General features: G+C 43.3%; 1 protein-coding gene across 1 annotated transcript in view; it reads right to left on the bottom strand.

Annotated features, from left to right (window-relative positions):
- ATP10B (ATPase phospholipid transporting 10B (putative)) overlaps positions 1 to 20078 on the bottom strand; it is a 111395-nt gene that overhangs the window by 78437 nt on the left and 12880 nt on the right. The window contains exon 3 of the mRNA XM_062189682.1: positions 9756 to 9960. Within this exon, the coding sequence (XP_062045666.1) occupies positions 9756 to 9960 (205 nt within the window). The remainder of the gene's footprint in view (positions 1 to 9755; positions 9961 to 20078) is intronic.

Below are 20078 nucleotides of genomic sequence, written 5' to 3'. Positions count from 1 at the left end.
TTTTGGTGCAAAAAATTTTAAAATACATAGTGTTTTCGTAATGTGTGTTTCTAATGAACTTTTTGAAGACCCTACATGTTGACAAATTCTCAGTTTCTGGTTCCACATGACCTTGTAAGTTACCCTTGTATTCTTCCACTAAATTACTTTCTCTAAGCTACAATGAATGAAAGTTCTGTTACATGCAACCAAGAGTCTTGATTAATCCATATATTAGATTAGTATGGTTCTCATTTCAGACATCAGCTATTTCTCACAATGATTTTAAATACAATAATCCTTAGTGGTTACAGCAGTGAGGGCCAAAATTGAAATGTAAATATGTTATCTTAGGATATGGAGGTAGTGGGAAGGAGAAAAATTTTAACACCTTAATGTGATTAAATCTTTCACATAGCCTAGCCACGCTTCCAGAGACTATCTGTCTGGGAGGGAGAGAGAGTATACAGAGAGAGAAAGGGAAGGAGAGCAGGAGAGAGAGACAGAGGGAGAGAAAAGGGGAGAGAAGGAAGGAGAAAGGGAGATAAAGATACAGAGAAAATGAGGGAGGGGGAGAAAGAGAGATAGAGAAAGAAATGAATTCCAGGACAAAGCCAGGAACCATGAACTCAATCCAGGTCTTGTACATGGGTGGCAGGGACCTAAGTACCTGGTCCATCACTACTTGCTAATTCCCAGAGTATGTAGTAACTGGAAGCTGGAGTTAGGAGCTGAAGCCAAATATCAAACCCAGGCACTCAAAACGGAATGAGGGCTTCTTAATCCATAGGCTAAAAGCCTACACCTCCCAAAGACTTTTTACCCAAAGTGTGCAAATAATGCTAAATACTGGGAAGAGGAGATCTCCCATGTCTCCATTGCATGTGTGTGCTTGCATCCAAACAGAAGACTGGAGGAGAAACTCATCAAAGAAGGCCAAATGTGTGCAGAAAATAAAAATGACCATTTTTCATAGGGTTGTACTCTCACTGTCAAGTTGTTTGCATAACTGTAGTATTTTCATATAAATAGAAGTTATATTCATTTTAAAAATAAAAACTGCATATAAAGGAATCTAAGAATTACTTTAACAATGGGAAAATATTTAGCTATATCAGAACTGAGTTCTAATTCTGGCTCAACGCTATTTTCTGAATTGTCTGACAGATTCAATCTCTCTGTATTTAAATTTCTACATCTCTAAGATGTTACTAATTCTTTTCTGCTTCAAAGGGCTATTGTAAGGGTCAAATATCAAAAGGTGATGGTGGTTAAGGACTTTGCCTGATGAGAGAAAAAGATTGACATATTCAATATTGATGAGGTGAAATAAAAACTTTAGTCCTTTATTTGAATTGAAATACCAGCATGAACATTTATGAATTTAGTATTTAAAAAAGCCTTAGTTCTGTCCATTTAAGTGGCTGAGAAACAATGATCAACCCTATAACAATTAGCACCTCTAGTATGCACTGTGTTTTCTAAATATCATTCCTACTCAAAGAACAAGATCTATCATACACTACTGATGTCATGTTAAAAGAACTCAGGTGGCATTTCTTTTTTAGAGCAGTCAGTAAGATAACAACTGCATTGACGTGACAGACAATATGTTTAGATCCCTTGGTTCTTATTGATCCTAAAAATGAAAAACTCATGGGACACCTTTGATGGATGCAAGCAAGCAACTCATTATTTTGAAAACTGGTAAATAAAATAAAGAATCAAACACATATCCTACATTTCCTATACAGAGGGTACCTCAGAGTAGCCAAGTATTCAACAATGGAAAATTTTTCTTTATGAATAGTGTATTACTATTTACAAATTCCATTGATTAATGAATCTAAACAACCAACACCAATGAGTATTAACCTTGAAAAAAGACATTCTGTGCTTAAAGGTGGACATGTTATATTTCCTATGATGCAACATTGACATACATATGCACAAAGATGAGATCTAACCCGATTTAGGCACTAGATCCACCAACCAACTCAGAGATTTGTAGTGTACAAGGAAACATTTTAGGTACCACTATAGTGAAACAAAAGCCAGACTATGGGCAGCTTCATAGTGCAAACAATGTGGATTATTAAGCAACAAAAATGAAATATGCAAGAAAAAAGAGAACTACGTGGAGGACAAATGGCATAAAGGAAGTTTAAGAGACTGCTCTCAATATCTGGATCCTGATTCAAAGAAACTGGAAAACACCAACCACTGATTCGAAGCTGATGCCAAGCACTGCTGCTAATATTTTGGTGTGATAATGATGTATTTTAAAAGCCTATCCTTTGAGCTACACTGTGAAATATTTATAATATGAAATGTTATAATGTTGATCTGCTTGGAAATATATGTAGACTTTAGAGGGTGGGGATACAGAAAAACAAAACTGGTTATCAATTATTTATGTTAGGTGATGATACATTAAATTTTATATTATTTTCTCTAGTTTTGTGTACATTTGAAAATTTCCATAATAAAAAGAAATTCTGCCAGAGTCTAAATCTGAGCTCAGTCAATTGTTAGTATGGTTACTTGATGCCTGATCTGTAAGATGTAGAAACTAGTGTCAAACCCACAGGATTTTTTTGAGGAGAGAAAGGTAATAGATATAAAACACTTAGAAGAATTGCATATGGTTCACAGTGTATGTTCAATCAGGTTTTCTTCTGATATTATTTCTTGTTATATATTATATAGATTTTATCTAATCCAATAAAATGTGATTTGTGTTTACCATGTTGGCAGTGATTAAACAGGTAACAATCACTAAAGATTATTCTTGAAGAAAATCTGCGATGACCTGTAAGGAACAGTTCTCCTTACACAATTCATTGGAAAACAGGCCTTTTCCTGGTTCCCAGGGCAGGCTGGATTGAAAGGCCTGGTAGCGCCCTTTTGCTTCATCCAAGGTTTTATCATCACTGACAGGGGGTGTTGACAAATTCATCCCTACTGAATCTCAATGTTTTAAAAATATTTCCCTGAGTATGATAAAATCAGTACACATTTTCAGTGCAGAGAATCCAATTAGCCATTACTCATTGAGCAAACGGCTTCAAACCACTATTGGCAGAAAGCAAGCTGGTTAAGACAGACACAATGGAGAATTTTTAGCTTGAGCAGCAGGCAAGCAACAAGCACAATTATTACATTCATCAGTAATGCCCTAGTCCAGTGCTTTGCAAACTTCAGCGTGCCCATGAATCACCTGGGGATCTTACCAGAATGCAGGTTCTGGTCATTCTGGGGTGGGGGCTGAGATTGTACATTTCTGACAAGCTCTTCAGTGATGTGAGAGCAGCTTGTCCATGGATCCTAACTGGCAAAGCTAGTCCCTAGCTGGCATCGGGAAGTGATCTGAAACACCTTTCAGTAGGGCTTTGGCATCAACAATTTGGAGATAACTAGAAACATGTTTGAGCTGAAGTTCTAACTGCAAGAATTCATTTCTGAGTCTTTGGCTTTGAAAACTATTCCAGTTACCAAAAAGAATGGCACAAACTCTTTTTCAAGTGTCAAATCATGCCTATGTTAAAATCCTTTTAGGGTGGGTATTGTGGTGCAGCGGGTTACGCTGCTGCTTGTGAAAAGGCTGGCATCCCAGGTATGCCGGAGTGCCAGGTCCCAGGTACTCTGCTTCCCATACATCTCCTTGATAATGTGCCTGGCAGCAGCAAATGATGGCCCCTGCAAGCCACGTGAAAAACCAGGTGGAGTTCCAGGCTCCTGGCTTCGACCGGCCTCTGCATTTGTGTCCACTTGGGGAGTGAATCAGCAGATGGAAGATCTCCCTCTCACCCACTCTGTCACTCTGCCTTTCAAATACATAATAAAACATTTTTAAAGAAAAAACCTTTTATAAGTTTCAGGTATCAGAATATTACCAAAGAGTAAATTGTACAATTTAATTGTTTGAAAATTTATTTTAAAGAGCTACGGGGGGGGGGGGGGAGGCAGAGAGAGAGAGAGACAGACAGACGGAAGGAGGGAGGGAGGGTGAGTCTTCCTTCTGCAGGCTTACTTCCCAGATGGCTGCATAGGCTAGGTAGAAACCAGGGGCCAGGAGCTCCTCCCAGGTTCCACACTTGGGTGGCAGGGGCCCAGGCACTTATGTCATTTTCTGCTGCTTTCCCAGGCTGAAGCTGGGAGCTGGATGAGAAGAATAGCTTGGGCATGAACTGGTGCCCATACATGAAGATGGCACTGCAGGTTGTGGCATCACTGGTTACACAACACCAGCCCCAACTTAATTCTCTCATCAGGTCCTCTTGCCCGTTGTGCAGGCCTTAGTATAATCCTAATTTTGGATTTCTTTCCCCTTCCCAGTCCTTTTCCCAACAACAAAATATGGAAGTAAATATTTCACAAAGACATCAATGATTTTGTTATTCAAAGATGACTCACTGGGGCTGGCACTGTGGCGCAGCAGGTAAAGCCGTCACCTGCATTGCCAACATCTCATATGGGTGGCAGTTTGAATCCTGGCTGCTCCACTTCCCACCCAGCATTCTGCTAGGGCCTGGGCAAGCAGTAGAAGATGGCCCAAGTCCTTTGGCCCCTGCACCCGCGTGGAAGACCTGGAAGAAGCTCCTGGCTTTGGATAGGTCCAGTTCCAGCCATTGTGGCCATTTGGGGAGTGAACCAGTGGATGAAAACCTGTCTGTCTGTTTGTCTATCTCTCCCTCTGCCTCTGTAACTCTGCCTTTAAAATAAATAAATAAATTTTAAAAGCAAAATAGATGACTCACTATAAAAGTCTCAAATGGAAAAAAAAATTGATTTGGACCAAATTGAATTCTGGATAGAGCATTTTGAAACCCACTCTTGGGCCATAGTGAGAATAGTCCAGAGTGTTCCAGAAGGAAGGCTACTTCTGGAAGCTCTTCCAGATTCACTGAAATCTGCACAGGAAAGGGAGGAATGAATGGCCCAGGCCTACAGGGTTGTCTGCTTCCCCATCACTCCCCACCTTCTCTGCAAACCTGACCAAAGGATTATGTCCCCAGAGTTCCAGAGGAACAATCAAAGTATTTGTGTCAAAAAGCAGTTCTGAGGTTTACTGAGTTTGGAGAGCTCAGAGTTAAAGGCAATTTAGCAGACTTGTTGAATTGGCCATAGACCATGATTTTTGAGAGCTGAGCTTCTTGGGAGAAGTGTTTGGTAGATGCTACCTTGAACAATACTGGCCCACAGGAGCTGAGAAGAAGTCTCACCAACTCTGATGTAAAGGAACATAGGAATCTTTCATCACCCATGGGACAGTACAAATGGGTGTCAGCGAATGCATATGGTGAGTACTTTCTAGAAACCTCTATGAACAGAAAACCCTTTGGCAAGGAAAAATTCTCATAATAGGGATTCAGAGGAAAAATTAATTGAAAAAAAAACCACTTATTATTTAAAAGTCACAAAATTCCAAACAAACCCTGTATGTATCTTTGAAACAATTGGTGAGAATTGCCTTTTCTGTGCCCCAGAGTTTTATCTGTAAAACGGGGACAGTAACGCCTACATCACAGGGTGGTTGTAAGGACAAAGGGGGACAGCACAAGCAGAGGCACTGGCACGCCGTGTGAAGCGCCCAGACACTGCTTTTCCCCTCATTGTTATACGTCTTTTCGGAAGTAATCAAAGTGGTGATTTCCTTTGTTGTACAGGTTTCTAAGAAGGTGGTGACAGGTCCATGTTAAGAGCATCTGGGGGAATATTTTCAAAACGTGTGGGCTCAGCTCCTACTCAGCTCTGGTGAGTCACAATTTAATGTGGTGACAGAGAAGGATGCACACATATTTTTAAGCTTCCCCTTCAGTGATTATGAATATACCCTAACACTGGTAATACATGTGTAGCGCAAATTGTTCAGTGCTGATCCCATCCCTCCTGTAGTAGTTCTGGGATATATTCCTTGTTTTTTTTTTTTTTTTTTTTTTTTTTTTAACTTATTTGACAGAAAGAGTTAGACTGTGAGAGAGACAGAAAGGTCTTCCTTCCCTTGGTTCACTCCCAAAATGGCCGCTATGGCCGGCATTGCGCCAATCCAAAGCCAGGAGCCAGGTGCTTCTCCTGGTCTTCCATGGGGTGCAAGGCCCAAGCACTTGGGCCATCCTCCACTGCACTCCCTGGCCACAGCAGAGAGCTGGACTGGAAGAGGAGCAACTGGGACTAGAACCCGGCGCCCATATGGGATGCTGGCGCTGCAGGTGGAGGATTAACCTAGTGTGCCATGGTGCCGGCTCCTGGGATATATTCCTTGTACTAAAATGTTTCTGTCGTTATGTGTTTGGAAATACAGCATACTATCACCTGCCCCTTCTCCTCCATGGAGCTTATTAAAACATCAGAGAAATTCTGGAGTACACAATAGTTGAAAACTTGTAACCTACAGTCTTCTGATCTTATTTGACCTTGTGACATTTATTTTTCTTGCAATTCTCATCAAATTCTTCATGCAACACACTGGGGAAATTCTGGCATAGAGTTAGCCAAAGTGAATACTATCCATATTAAATCTTTCTTTGTGCTAGATACAAAGGAGAGGCAAGGTAACAAAGAACAATTAAAGCTCCTCCTCCCCAGGGAGTTGGTTGAGCCTACATTTATTCTTCCTGCCACCTGCTACTTATGTACAGAAAGAATACTGCAAGTGATAAATGTGTGGTTGGAAGAAAGCATCTTTGGGTAAACTTGAGGTAACAGGGAAGAGTTAGGGACGTGAGTTGCTGTAGACTTGGAAAGCTTGGGCCTGGGATAAAACTGCCTTTTAATCCTGGGTCCAATGCATCCCAGCTCAGTGGCCTTGGGCAAATTGTGTGAACTCTCTGTGCTCCAGTTTCCTTTTGTGAAAATGGGACAATAATAATCTTGATCTCGTTAGATTGTTATGAGGATAAACAAAGCAATCATGCAGATCCCTCAGAATGGGCTCAATAAAAGTTAATTGTTGGGGTTGGGGTTGTGGCTCAGGGGGTTAAACTGGCACAAAGTTGGCACTGGTGAGTCCTGGTTGCTCCACTTCTGATCCAGCTCCCTGCTAATGTACCTGGGAAAGCAGCAGAGGACAGCCCAAATGCTTAGGTGCCTAACACTCACATGGGAGACCCTGAAAAATCTCCAGAATCCTGGCTTTGGCCTGGCCCAACGCTGGCTGTTATGGCCATTTGCCAGATGGATGATCTCTCTCTATCTCTCCTCTCTGTAACTCTGCCTTTCAAATAAATATTTATTTTAAACAAGTTAATTGTTACTATTGACAGGGAAAAATGCACTTGAGCAAAGGATAAGAGTCCAGAACTGAAACAGAATAGAGAATTCTGCAAACTTTCAGCTCAAACTTCCTTTGTTTCACCTATCTTTGTCTCTCGCTCTCTCCCTTCCACTCTTGCTCTCACTCCCTCTTGTTCTCTCTCCTTCCCTTCCTGCCTCTTTGCAAATGATCTTGCCAAGCATCCTTTGAGAATCCAGGGCTAGAGTTCAAGAGACTTATTAAATTGGCTGCTCTATAGCACTGGAGTGGGAATGACCCTTTCAACCTGCTCTTCATTCCAGCTAAATCCCAAACTATCTAATTAATATGCAAGAAACAGTTTGTGAAATGCTGCCAAAGATGTAAAGTAAAGCCACTGGATAAAATGCAACAGCACTAAAATAACTGCCTCAGAGAGTGAAACTGATTCAGGATTGGATGAGGAGGTTTGGATTGGAGAGCCAAAAGGGAGGTTTGTAAGCAGATACAAGTTTCACTGCTTCTCGAACTTAAAAGAGATGAAATAGAATGAACTAGAAAGTCTTTGAATTCCTTCATGTGGTTGGGCTAAGGTGTCAGTCTTATAGACTCACATGCATATTCACTTACATGTCAACGAGTAATTATATCTCTCTTTGTGAGTTATGGTTAAAAAGGTGTGACAGTGTCTGGTCAAGAAAGCAGGCTGTAGGGACTTGAGCCCAGAAACAGATAATGATTGCTTGTCTAGAATGACTTTGTGAACTTGGACCAGATCTTGCCCTGCCTTTTCATAAACATGGGGCGGATTCAGCCAACGTGGCACAGACAAGCAAAGGAGATAAAATTCAGAGACCAAACCCCAGTTCAGTGGTTGTATCAGAACCTGGAGAACGATGCACAGAAAAGCTGCTGTGACAACGGTAGCACCATGGTGGTCTGGTGGGGGTGGTGGCTTCAGCCCAGGAACAGCAATAGCTACTGCTTATTATTTATCTAGCAGGTACTGAGCACTGTACTTTGTTCTTTACTTATCTCATTTGGATCTCATAGAAAAACATCAAATAGCTATTATCATCCCCATTGTAAGGATATGAGATCAGACTGCTGGGGGCTGAATCGATCACACAATAAGGGTTTTATGAGAACAGTTCATCAGGTGCAGTGAGAGGTAAGGTGAGGTGTGATGAGTGTCACCTTTTCAGAAGTTTCAGTCTAGAAAAATGAACTCCTGCTCACAAGAATTTCAGAGGAAAGACACATTTGCCTATTTTCTCCTATATCTCCCAATCCATTCAATTTTTCCCCAGCCAGAACTGGCAGGCTGAAGCCAAGTGATACGAGTCTGTTCTTTCTCACAGTTAGAGAAAGATACCAGAGTAGAAATCAACCCCTGTAAGGAACATTTTAACTGGAAATTAAAATATCACACCCAGTTTCAATTGATCAACACATGTGCCTACAGAAGCCATTGGTGTTAATACCAACTATTTACTGGTCTCTTACCATGCACAGATTTATATGCTAACTAAATCATGTACACATCACTTACTTATCATGCACAAATCACATCACCATTTCCCTGTGCAAAAGGTACTGTATTTATACCCATTTTCCAGATGAAAACTAAGATGTGGGAGGGAAATAACTTGTCTGGAGTGAGTTATCTAGTAAGTTTAAGGGATTGGTCTTTGAACCCTTAGGATCCAAAGTTTGAGCCCCAGACCAGCAAACAATATTGATTTCTTGATAACGTCCAAGATATCATGTACATAAATGTAGAGATTAAACAAACATATCCATGATTGCTTCTTGTCCTTGGAGAGGTTTTAGTACTCTTGAGAGGGCAAGGAATGCACAAATGGGAAAACAGCTAATAACATAAGTTTATTTTTTTCAATCATGGGAAAATGGAATTAAAAGATGTTATTTTGGTGGCAAAATTTCTGAAATCCATGCATAGAAAGGTCTTCAAAAATTCATGAAAAATGCACATTATGAAAAACTATGCATGGGTTCCAAAATATTTTTGCATCAAAATACACCTGCCTTTTAATTCCATTTTCCATGAGCTTTCTCAAGTATCCACTTACCTCACTTACAGGTTGGGAGAGATCAAAAGACTCTTAGAGAATATTCAAGCGAGGAGAGATTGCTAGAGCTGAGCTGGACAGAATGAACAGGGATTGGATGGGCGCAGAAGGGTGGCTTGGTCCCAGGGAAATTGAACAGCTATGAAACTCCTCGATGTGGAGCAGAGAGCATAGTTTTTTCAATTGAACACATGGAGTTCTGGCTGAAGAACTCCGAGGTATTCAGTCCATTACCTAGTTCTAAGTGTCAGTTTCCTTATCTGTGATGTGAGGACAGCACTTTCTTCAGAGGCTACTTCTGAGAAGATTTACTGATTCTAAAACACCTAGGGGAAGGAGACATCTGCTTCTCTCCCTTCCGCCAAGCAGGTTAAGTTAAATTTCCCACTAGGCTTGGCTTGCTACTTCCCTTTGACCTTAACCTTTGAAGACCTCATAAAGAGCCCTACCTGCTGGGCGAAGCCTTTGACAACACGCCGCTGCTTGAGGTTTGTCTCTCCATCCAGGTTAGCGGTTTCCAGGTGGCAGATCCCACTGGGGTCCGAGGAGAAGAGGAGGAGTATGTCCGCTGGGATGACCTCATTGCACCGCATCTGGACAAAGTCTCCCACTCGCACATCCTTCCAGCACTTCTGCACGTACCTCTGCTCTTTCCTTTGGTGAGAGAAAGACGTGTGTCTGAGTCAGCTTTATTATTACTCAATTAACAGGAGACTAACGCAGGAAGGTCCCACTTATACCTAAGTATCTCCCAAGTGAGTTTATCCTAAGATTGCTCAGTATTTTCATTTGCTCCAAATGACCACTAACATGATCCTTCTAGACCAGCTAGGCAAGGTCTATAGAATCTCACTCATAAATGATTTATCTTCATGATTATTTAGAATCTTGGTTGACTGTTGCCCGTTGACCAGGTTTTGTGAGCAGCCCTTTGTTCCCAACAGGAGAAATATTTTAAAAGAGAAGGTAACTCTGTTATCATATTAACATGATACTCTTAATATATGTTATTTGGGAAAGATGTTTGGCTTAGTCAACAGTAAAGATATCAGTTAAGATAATAACCATCTTGAAACATTTGGGTTCAACTTCTAACATGGGCTCCTGACTCCAGATTCTAGTAAATGCAATCTCTTGGAGACAGTGGGGATGTCTCATTTGGACTGGGTTCCTGCTACCTACATATGAGTCCTAGATTAAGTTCCTGGCTCTCAGCTTCAGCTTCAGTACAGTCCTGAGTGGTTCACTTCCCCCATGCCAGCAACAAAGATAGGAGTGTTTTCTCTCTCCATCTTGCTGCCTCTCAGATAAAGTTCAAAAATTACTTCATCTACCAGAATAGCCATTAATCATTGGGGAAATCAAAGTTGCAAAGAACTGGGATATAGAAAAAATCGTCTCTGAGTACAGAAAGATCAGAGTAGGATAGGTGAGGATACTGGCCGTTGCCCTGGAAGATCTGGAGCAGTGCCTAAGGGAAGACTGGACAGTCTGAGAATTAGGAAGCAGACACCATGAACATTCATGAGCTGGGTCCTGCAGTAACCCTAGAATCAGGAGGCTGAGGAAATTATGCACTTTAACTTTCCATACAATTTATCAAGCTCAGATAAACAGTCCAGGAATAATTGCAAATTTAGCATTTCTAATGCATGCTGAGTATTAATATTTCATTTACTTGCAAAATAACCACTGCAGTAGATGTTATCATAACACTTCACAAATGAGGAAACATAAGGTAAAAAAAATTCTCAAAGTCTCACAAAAGCAGAGCTGGAACTTGAGCCCCGGCCCAGCTTGACATCAAAGCACCTAGATTTCACAGTTCAGGAAGGCGATACCTCTCAGGTGATACCAGTGCCTTAGCTTTTCCACATCCAGCAAAGGGATTCCTTGCTTCCCTAGGCAATACATTCCATTGTCAAGAGCCTCATTTCAGAAAGTCTTCCTTCTGCCCAGTCCAATATTTAATAGGTTCTGTTCTTGAAAGCAACATGGCTTATCCTATCTTCCACTATTCTTGAAATATTTTAAGACACTCATCAGTTTTCCTAGAAAGCCTGTGGACATGCAAGTCCTGCTTAACCTTCTGTGTACCCTCCAGTACTCCTGTGTAGTACAGTTCTAAGGTTTGACCTGGAGATGTGGGTTCTTCTCAAGTTGCATCTGTCACTCTTAAAATCTAGGATGTGGCATCAAGCCAATATTGCACATGTGGGTGTTTTCTTGAGAAGCAGAGAGAGAAGGAAGGAGGGAAGGAGGAAGTGGGGAGAGAGGACTTGAGTGAGCACGAGCTCCCATTTGCTGGGTCATTCTCCAAACAGCTGTAATGATCCTGGGCAGGGCCCAAACCAAACTCGGGAACCGGGAACTCAGTGTTGGTCTTCCATGTGAGTGGTAGGAAACCAAGTGAGCCGTCACCTCTCACGTTCTGTATTAGCTGCAGTCAGGATGCAGAATCAGAGTCAGAGCCAGGTATTGAATGTATTGAACCCAGAAACCTCAGTATTGCCTGTGGGCACCTTAACTGGCATCACAACCAAACGTCTACCTCACGTCTGGTCTTTTTAAACTGAGCCCAGCCGGTCTGATGCTGGGTGCACCTGAGCACTGTCAGGCCTCAAGAGGCAGGCCCTCTCCTGCTGTGTTTTTCCACTGATGCTGAGCCCCTCTGGGCACGTTGTTGTTTCTGCTGGATTCTGAGCTGCCTTAGGCATGACAAGTCTACTCTTCCACAGAGAAAGAGATATGACTGGAATTTCACTTTTCTCCTTTGCTTTCATCCAAGTCTTTGAGGAAGATGAAGGGTTTGGTGCTTTCTTGCCTTCCTTGGGAGGAGCCCTAGGTAAGACATACTTAGATTCCATCTTCTGGGTCATCAAGATCTTCCTGGAGGACCTTCCCAGGTCCCTGAAATGAAGGTGCTTGCATTTGGAAGATTTGATCAGGTTCCATAAAATTATCAGGAACATTAGAATTGGGGAGCAGTCTTATAGCTCGAAAGGACCCCAGAGTTCTGCAGAAGTGCCCATGGTTCTGGGGAGCTCAGTGCCACAGACATGGCTGAGTCAGTGCACTGGCACTATCATCCATGTGGTTCTTGAGACCACTTCCGGCTATTCTGGGAGCAAGGTGCCTGTAGTATTTTAGTACTAATTCTGCCTTACATGCAAAAGTATTAGCTTGCTAAGCACTTTTCAGTTGATAAGCTTTTTCTATGTTTCTGTTCACCCACATCACTTTTTCTGTCTATGAAGAACAGGGACAGCCACCCCAGGTGTTTCCCTGTGTCATTTTGGCAATTGTTTATTTGCTTAAAAACCTGTTTATATCCTCATGGTTGATGCTCTTCTACCAAGAGTGCCATTGTAACTGTTAAACATTTCATGGTCTCTCTGCTGATTCAAAGAATGATTCTATTTTTCCAAAGTGGCCCTGGGAATATCTTTGAAATGTCCAAGGATAAAGCTACAGTCACTGGAGCTCTTCATACTCTCAATGAGAAAAGAAATCACATGGTGTAAAGGAAGGACTGCATTTCCTGTTGCTATTTTTCTTTTTGAGAGGATGTATTGAAAAAGAAAAAAAGGTTTGTTCAACCCTGCAGCAAAATTGCTTCAAGAACGAGGGTTTATCACCCAGCTTGCCTGCATCTTCCCCTTCTTCCTCTCCTTTGGTCTCTGTGTCCTACTGGACAGTGCCTCTAGTGATGTGGGCAATTGTTACAATCTCAATGTCGCACCTTGCATTTGGGATGGACTTCAGGGACAACACCTTTGACTCTGAGAAATATCCCGATGGCCAACACTTCCAAAGCATACCAGTTCCCTGAGGTCTGGCAAATGCTGGTTAGAGTTGCACATAGAGGCACAGCAGAGTCAAGGTCAACACACCTCTACCTATGGACACCAAATTCTCATTTTCTTCTAATAAAGGACTCCACTGCTTTTTATGGGTTGTAGGTTATTCAAGTGATGGGATATGAAGTTAAATTCATGGTGTACAGGTGTCCGTGATCAGTCCCTTATGTGAGCTGGGCTGCAGTGTTGTCTGGGCAATTCCTGCCATGATGTAGACATCACATGGTCAGTGGAGCCACTCTCAAGCCAAGCCAGTCCGATCTCTCTACATTATTCCTTGAAACCCAAGCAACTCAGATATATCCTTGTAATAGTTTCTTCTGTCTTTGCTTTGGATGGGACCCTCTCTTCCTTAGGCTGACATGCACTAGTGGAGGGACATTCTCAGTCACTGTTGTGGGTTTGCCTTCCCCAAGATGGTGACTGCCCATCTCCACGACTGTGCACCTCACTCAGAGCCATACACACCCCAGCATCCCCACTGGGTGACGAGCAGTACTGAAGCTAGGGGATCAACATGACTTTGGGGTGTTTACCTTAAAGGAAGAGTTTTTGAGGGGAGGGGGACATATTTTATTAACTTAGCTGGTACATAATTTGAAGGATTACCCTTATAGGCAAACTGTAGGAATTCCAGAGATTTAAAAAAAAAAAATAGAGACCAGGGGCCTTTTTTTCTTGCACGTGGCCATTTTGCACATGCCACCCTATTCTCTGGGGCCTACTGTGTCTTCTCAAGTGTGAGGACAGTGTTTATAGAGAAGCCAGGGAGACACAGCCCCAGAGCATCCAGCCAGGGATAGTGATGAGTGGTCAAGTGCAGCGTGTTCCAGCAGAAACAGCATGCCCCAGCACAGAGTGACACCCAGACGTGACCAGCAGCTGGCTGCCGGCTGCCTGTGAATGTCATTCCCTAACTGATAGCCCATTTGGAACAGCTGTCCCAGGTGGGCTTGTCCACACACTCCTGATCACCCCTCTACTCAGTGAGTCCACACCTGGGAGCTGACTGCTATTTTAGCTTCATGCAATGTTCACTGCTGTTTAAAAATAAGACAAATCAACGTGGCTTGGGACAAAGACTCCATCTGGCAGATTCTGCCTCCAGGAGAAATTAAGCGGTGCAGTGCTAAATGGTTTTCAGAGACGAGATAGAGCTTATTAAGGAGTAAATAAACAGCAAGATAGGTTTGTAACCAACTGGATATCATGAAGCAGCAGGTGAAAGGATTAAAATGGAGGAGAAAATGCTTAAGGCTCCATTTCTCAAGTAACTGAGTTTCATGAAAAAAAGAGTTTCAGGCAAGTAAATTAGGGTGGATTTTTCACAAGGCCTAGGGTCTTGTGCAACTTCCTATTCACAATAGGTTGATGAGCTAGCCTGAGGCTGCTTCAGGAAGCTTGGACTGCAGGCCCAGGATGTTGCCTGGGAGGCTGCCCTGGGGGGATGGGCAGGTCAGAGAGAAACAGTGCAGGGTAAGGATTTAGCATGGGTTTGAATCTCAGCTTCATGGTTTATGACCTGTGTGACCTTAGGAAAGTTAGTTAACCTCTCAGAGCCTCTGTTTCTCCAACTGCCCAAGGAAGGCAACGTGTGTATTTGCTGCAGGGGGTTTTTCAAAGGACTGATGACAGGGCCCATGTTAAAGGCCCCGGGGCTTCCTCCTTAATGAGTACAAGCCCGTGTCCCATCTTTAATCTTCGGTGGCCTGAACGACAAGTCTATAGTCACAGACATGTTCTGTAGTAGTTTTTCTAAGGTAGACAATGCCCATGAGGAAAATTATATTCTCACTTTAAAACTTTCTTTCCCTTTGGTCTGAAAGGGAGGTTTTTTCTACTTACTGTATACTTTGCTGATGGTGAAGTGAATCTAGCTATGAGATTATTATTTAAGTTCTTATTTTGGCTATGCTATTACAGAAAAATGTTAGCCATCTATTTTATAAGGTCTAAAGATTATATTGTGCGTCCTACAGATTCGGCACTCCCTTGACTTGCATCCTCTGGTCTGCTTTAACACAAACCAGGAGGAAAAGAAAGCTTGGCATCAGAAGCAATGGGTGGCAGGCCTATTAATGGCTGATCTGTACAGGGATCTGCCCTCAAGGAGACCCAACAGGCCAGTCCACTGCAGTGGCTTTCAATGTGGTAAGCCTGGGCTTCAGCAGAGTCAGCTTGTGAAGAGCCCTGGCAGCTCTGCCAAGAGTTGGATCACTGGAAATGGACCTGCCCTGGAGTCGAAGGATGCCCAGGTCAGAGCCACAGATCTTATTGGCTCTAAGCTGAAAAGCCCTTCACTCAGCCCAACTTCCAAAGTGACCACTGCAGCTGAGGGGATGGCCAAGTAGGGTCAGCAACATTGCAGGCAGAACTGTACATTTCTTGTTAGAGATGCCCCCTGCCTTTACCTGGCCAGCTCTCCTCCCAGGCCAGCCAAGTAATGAAAGTCAACAGAGTGCCTTCCCCTAGGAGGTTCACACCTCCCTTAGGATATACCCCATGTGAAGAGATAGATAGGTCTGGGCCTCTTAACTCACAAGGCCTAAAGCCCACCAGATTATTATCAAGCCCCTTCTATCAGGTTCTATTTGCCTCTCAATCAGAAAACTTAATTGTAGCTTAGACAGCACCTTTCTTAGCTCCTCTAATAATGACTCTGTCCTTTGTTCTAGACCCTGTCTAGCACACTTGGGCCTCATTCCTTTGTAATCATAACCTCTACTCTACCACCAATGGCTCTACTCCCAACCTGTGTGTACTGATGGTCCTCTTCCCCACTTAATGCTGTATAATTGTTCAAACCTGGTAAATGCCACTCTTAGGATCATTGGTTACTATCCTCACCCTGTCTTTTATGACCTTGTCTAAATATGATCAGAGTCGGCGAACTTGGAAGGCTTCCATAGCCTTGGCAACTCATGACGACAGCCTAGGGTGGTTACTGGCACCATAAACTAGAGTGTCAATTTGTTGGGTCAACAACAGGAGCCACTGTGCACTTGCTCCTCATGTGGGATCTCTGTTCTTAATGTGCTGTACATTTTGATTTGATGCTATAACTAGTACTCAAACAGTATGTTTCACTTTGTGTGTCTATGTGGGTGCAAACTGTTGAAACCTTTATACTAAATTGATCTTCTGTATATAAAGAGAATTGAAAATGAATCTTGATGCAAATGGAAGGGGAGAGGGAGCGGGAGAGGGGAGGGTTGCGGGTGGGAGGGAAGTTATGGGAGGGGGAAGCCATTGTAATCCATAAGCTGTACTTTGGAAATTTATATTCATTAAATAAAAGTTTTTTTAAAAAAATGAGTACAAGCCGCCTTATGATGACCAAGACAATCACTGCTGCCCGTCACAGTAAGGCAGAACCACTATGGGTGCTGGTGTTTTCTTTTTCACACAATGCCCACCCCTGGTGTTATCCACTTTATACTATTTAGATGCCCACTTTATGTTCCTGGATAATTTCATGGCTTGGGCACATGTACACAAAACCTTGCAAACATAGGAAACTCTAAAAATGCAAACTTTTTCCTAAGCTCCCAGAGTAGAGAGATCCAACCTCAGCCCACAGCACACTGGGACAAATTTCCCAGAAATGTAAATTTTTAAAACCTGGGCTGCAAGGGATGTGGTAGGTCTCTAGTTCAGCCTCCCTCCCCCATTATTCATATAAGGAAGCTAAGGCTGGGAGAAAGGGAGCAACCTGGTCAAGGTTCACAGTGACAAAGCTCAAACTTGAACCTCTGCCCTTTCCATGGCTCTAAGGAGGAGCATCAAGAACCCTGTGGCTGATTACTGAACTCTTAGAAATTCTCTTGCTCAGTCATTAGTGTGTTGAGGTAGAGGCACACTGCAGAGTGTTTAAGAGCTTTGGAGCTGGCTGAATTTTGGATTTGAACCTGCATTGACCTTTTATGTGTGGTATTACCTTGAACCCATGACTTAACTTTCTGATTCTCAGTCTATTCATCTACCAGATGGGACAACCCTATTCTATAGGTTATACTGAAAATTACGACAGTATATACAAAGTGCACAGAATTTTACTTCACAACAAATTGCATGTATAGTTGCTCTTAATATCAATGTAGTTATTACAAGCTGGAGTACACAGGATCACTGCTAGTGGGCAGAGTAGTCTAGAGGTGACTTCAGTTTTCTGTTTTCACCAGTTGATACAGTTAAGGTGTGGGGCTTTTTGGCAGGAAGAGCAGCCTGGTAAGAGGAGGTAGGAACTAAAAAGGGAGAATCAGCAGTCAGGAGGCCTCAGCCCCTATCCTGGCCCTGGAAAATGGCACAAAAGCTGAAGAAGTGACATTAAGGACAGCCTGGGTCTAGGACAGCAGGTGGGGTGTGCCTTTGTGTTCTCTTCATCTTGCTATCCTCTGTTCCCTGCACCTGCCTCTGTATAGCATCCAGTGAAAAGAAAGCGTGAACTCACAGGACCCAGCAAACACCAGGGGAGCAGTAGGAGACCCGGATGCCAGGTATGGCTGGAATTCTGGAGGATGTGAGTGATATTCAGTGCAGCTGCAGATGCCTGGCTGTATCTGGGGGGCCTGAGGATGAGGGCGGGAGGAATGATGTCCTCACTCAGCACATCGGAGCCAGGCAGTAATGCCATCGGAGTGCACATAGTCATGTGACCTCGCTCTCATCCAGAGGCTGGGCAGGCCTGGCACATTGGGGTCCTGCCTGGCCAGCATGAGTGTACTTCAGGAAGTTTGTGGGAAAATGCCATTAAAAGATAAATTTATTTTTTTGCAAAGATTTAAAAAATCCATGCATCACTTTTTCAAAATATGCATGTCCCATGATTCGAAAAAGGTAAACCTGTGTAATGTTCTTTACATCAGGAGGACATCAAAGCCCCAGGCCTGAGGGTGGCCAACTCCTGACCTCTTTGACCAAGTGACCGCCACACTCAGAGAGCAGCACTGAGTACAGAGTGTGACCGTGGGCACAGCATGCTCCAGAGGACAGGGAAGTCACAGGTGCCGTCTGGTGGAGTCATGGCCACAGGTTATGGAGAAACAGCCCGGGGGCATTGCAATGCTTGAAATGCCACCCCAGACGCCCTTCTTCTACCCTCTTCAGACACCAATACTACCTTTCTCTTCTCACCTCTGGCCACTGGACATCAATGGCACATGGCTTTTTGCTGTGCTCCTGCACTGCAGCTCAGTTTGCAGTTGTTCCCTGCACTTGTGCTCTCAGCTAGTAATAAGCTTGTTGAGAGTTGGGGTGACTGTGGGTCTTACATTTCTGTGCCTACCGAGGGTTGGGTATGATGTCCAGCACCTGAGTAGAGTTCAGTGATTATCTATGGATTCCTTATAAATTTGTCTTGAACATGAGACAGTATCAGGGAAACTTTACCTATCTCATTTTTGTGATGTAGTCCCCATTGCAAATGTCTACTAATGATATAATATTATAATATTAGCTTGCACGTATTGGATACCTATAATGAACCTAGTCCTTACTCTGCATTGCCATTTAGCTGCCTAATAAAGAGATAACTTCTATTATCACTATTTTCTTTATGGGAGTACTTCAAAAAGTTTGTGGAAAATCACATTGAAAGGTAATTTTTGGTGCAAAAAGAATTCAAATCCATGTGTAGATTTTTCCTATGATACATTTTCCATGAGCTTTTCAAAGACTTTTTTCACAGATGTGGGAGCTGAGACCCAGAAAGGTGATCTAGCTTGCGTAAGGTCACACAGGTGCATTCACCGTGACACGTGACTGACAGCGAGCAAGGCTCGTGGCTCAGCGTGGCACCTGCTCAGGAACGAGCAGATGCAGCCTCGGAAGAAGGCGACATGGACCTACCTGAGGCTGAGTTGAGAACAGGGTCTCACCTTCCAGGATGCTGAGCTCCTTAATGCCAAAGCGGAGGCTATAAATCCTCCCCTGCTGCAGTACAAATCATGCCTGGTGACAAGAGTGCAGAGCTTCAGGGACACCTGAGTTCTTGTTTTATGACTCTGCTGCCCACTGGATATGGGGGAGGACCTAATGCATTCTCTCCCGAAATGACAAGCTGAATTGACCCAAGTGGTTTATGGCATTCTGTCAACACAGGGCAGGCCGACAGGAGTGACACAGGCACTTGTGAGATGGAAGCTTCAGAGAGAGGCCTGGCTAGCTGGTGGCAAATGCAGAACAAGACCCCGGGGTCTGGATGCCACGGTCTGCTGGTCTGTGAACTCCAGCCAGTGGCGCCTTTTACAGCCATGCTTCAAATGACACTGGATGCTTCTCCTTTCTCTGCGTTTTTCAGATTCTGCCCCAAGGCCCAATTTGCTAAGTTATAAGAGCTTGGAGTCCAGATCTACACTTAAAAGATTTTTGTCTTCTTTCATGCAGAACTCCAGCCAGGGGTCGGTCTTTCTTACTGCTCCTGGGTCAAGCTCCTGTTGCTTCTCGGCTATGTTTACACATGCTTCTGAGCAATATTTTACATAACGTTTTTCTTAGTATTATTGAATACCAGACCCTACGCTAAGCAGCATTTGAGCTGTGTTACTTCATTTAATACCCACAAAAACCCCAGGATGTGGTTTTAGCTGCAGGTGGGTTTATGACTGTATTTTGATGTTTGGATGGCCATGGCAAAACTTAATTTCTGTCCTGTCAATCACAGGGCAGATTTTGTGTTTTCCAGAAAGCTGTTTTTCACTGCAAATAATAATCGGGGGGGGGGGGGCAGCACTGTGGTGTAGTGGATAAAGCTGCTGCCTGCAGTGCTGGCAACACATATGGCTGCCGGTTCAAGTCCCGGCTTCTCCACTTTTGATCCAGCTCTCTGCTGTGGCCTGGGAAAGCAGTGGAAGATGGTCCAAGCCCTTGGGCTCCTGCATTTGCATGAGAGACTAGAGGAATCTCCTGGCTCCT

Source organism: Lepus europaeus, chromosome 4, assembly GCF_033115175.1.
Source record: "Lepus europaeus isolate LE1 chromosome 4, mLepTim1.pri, whole genome shotgun sequence".
Classification (NCBI taxonomy): Eukaryota; Metazoa; Chordata; class Mammalia; order Lagomorpha; family Leporidae; genus Lepus; species Lepus europaeus.
This window is presented reverse-complemented; position numbering and strand designations above follow the sequence as displayed.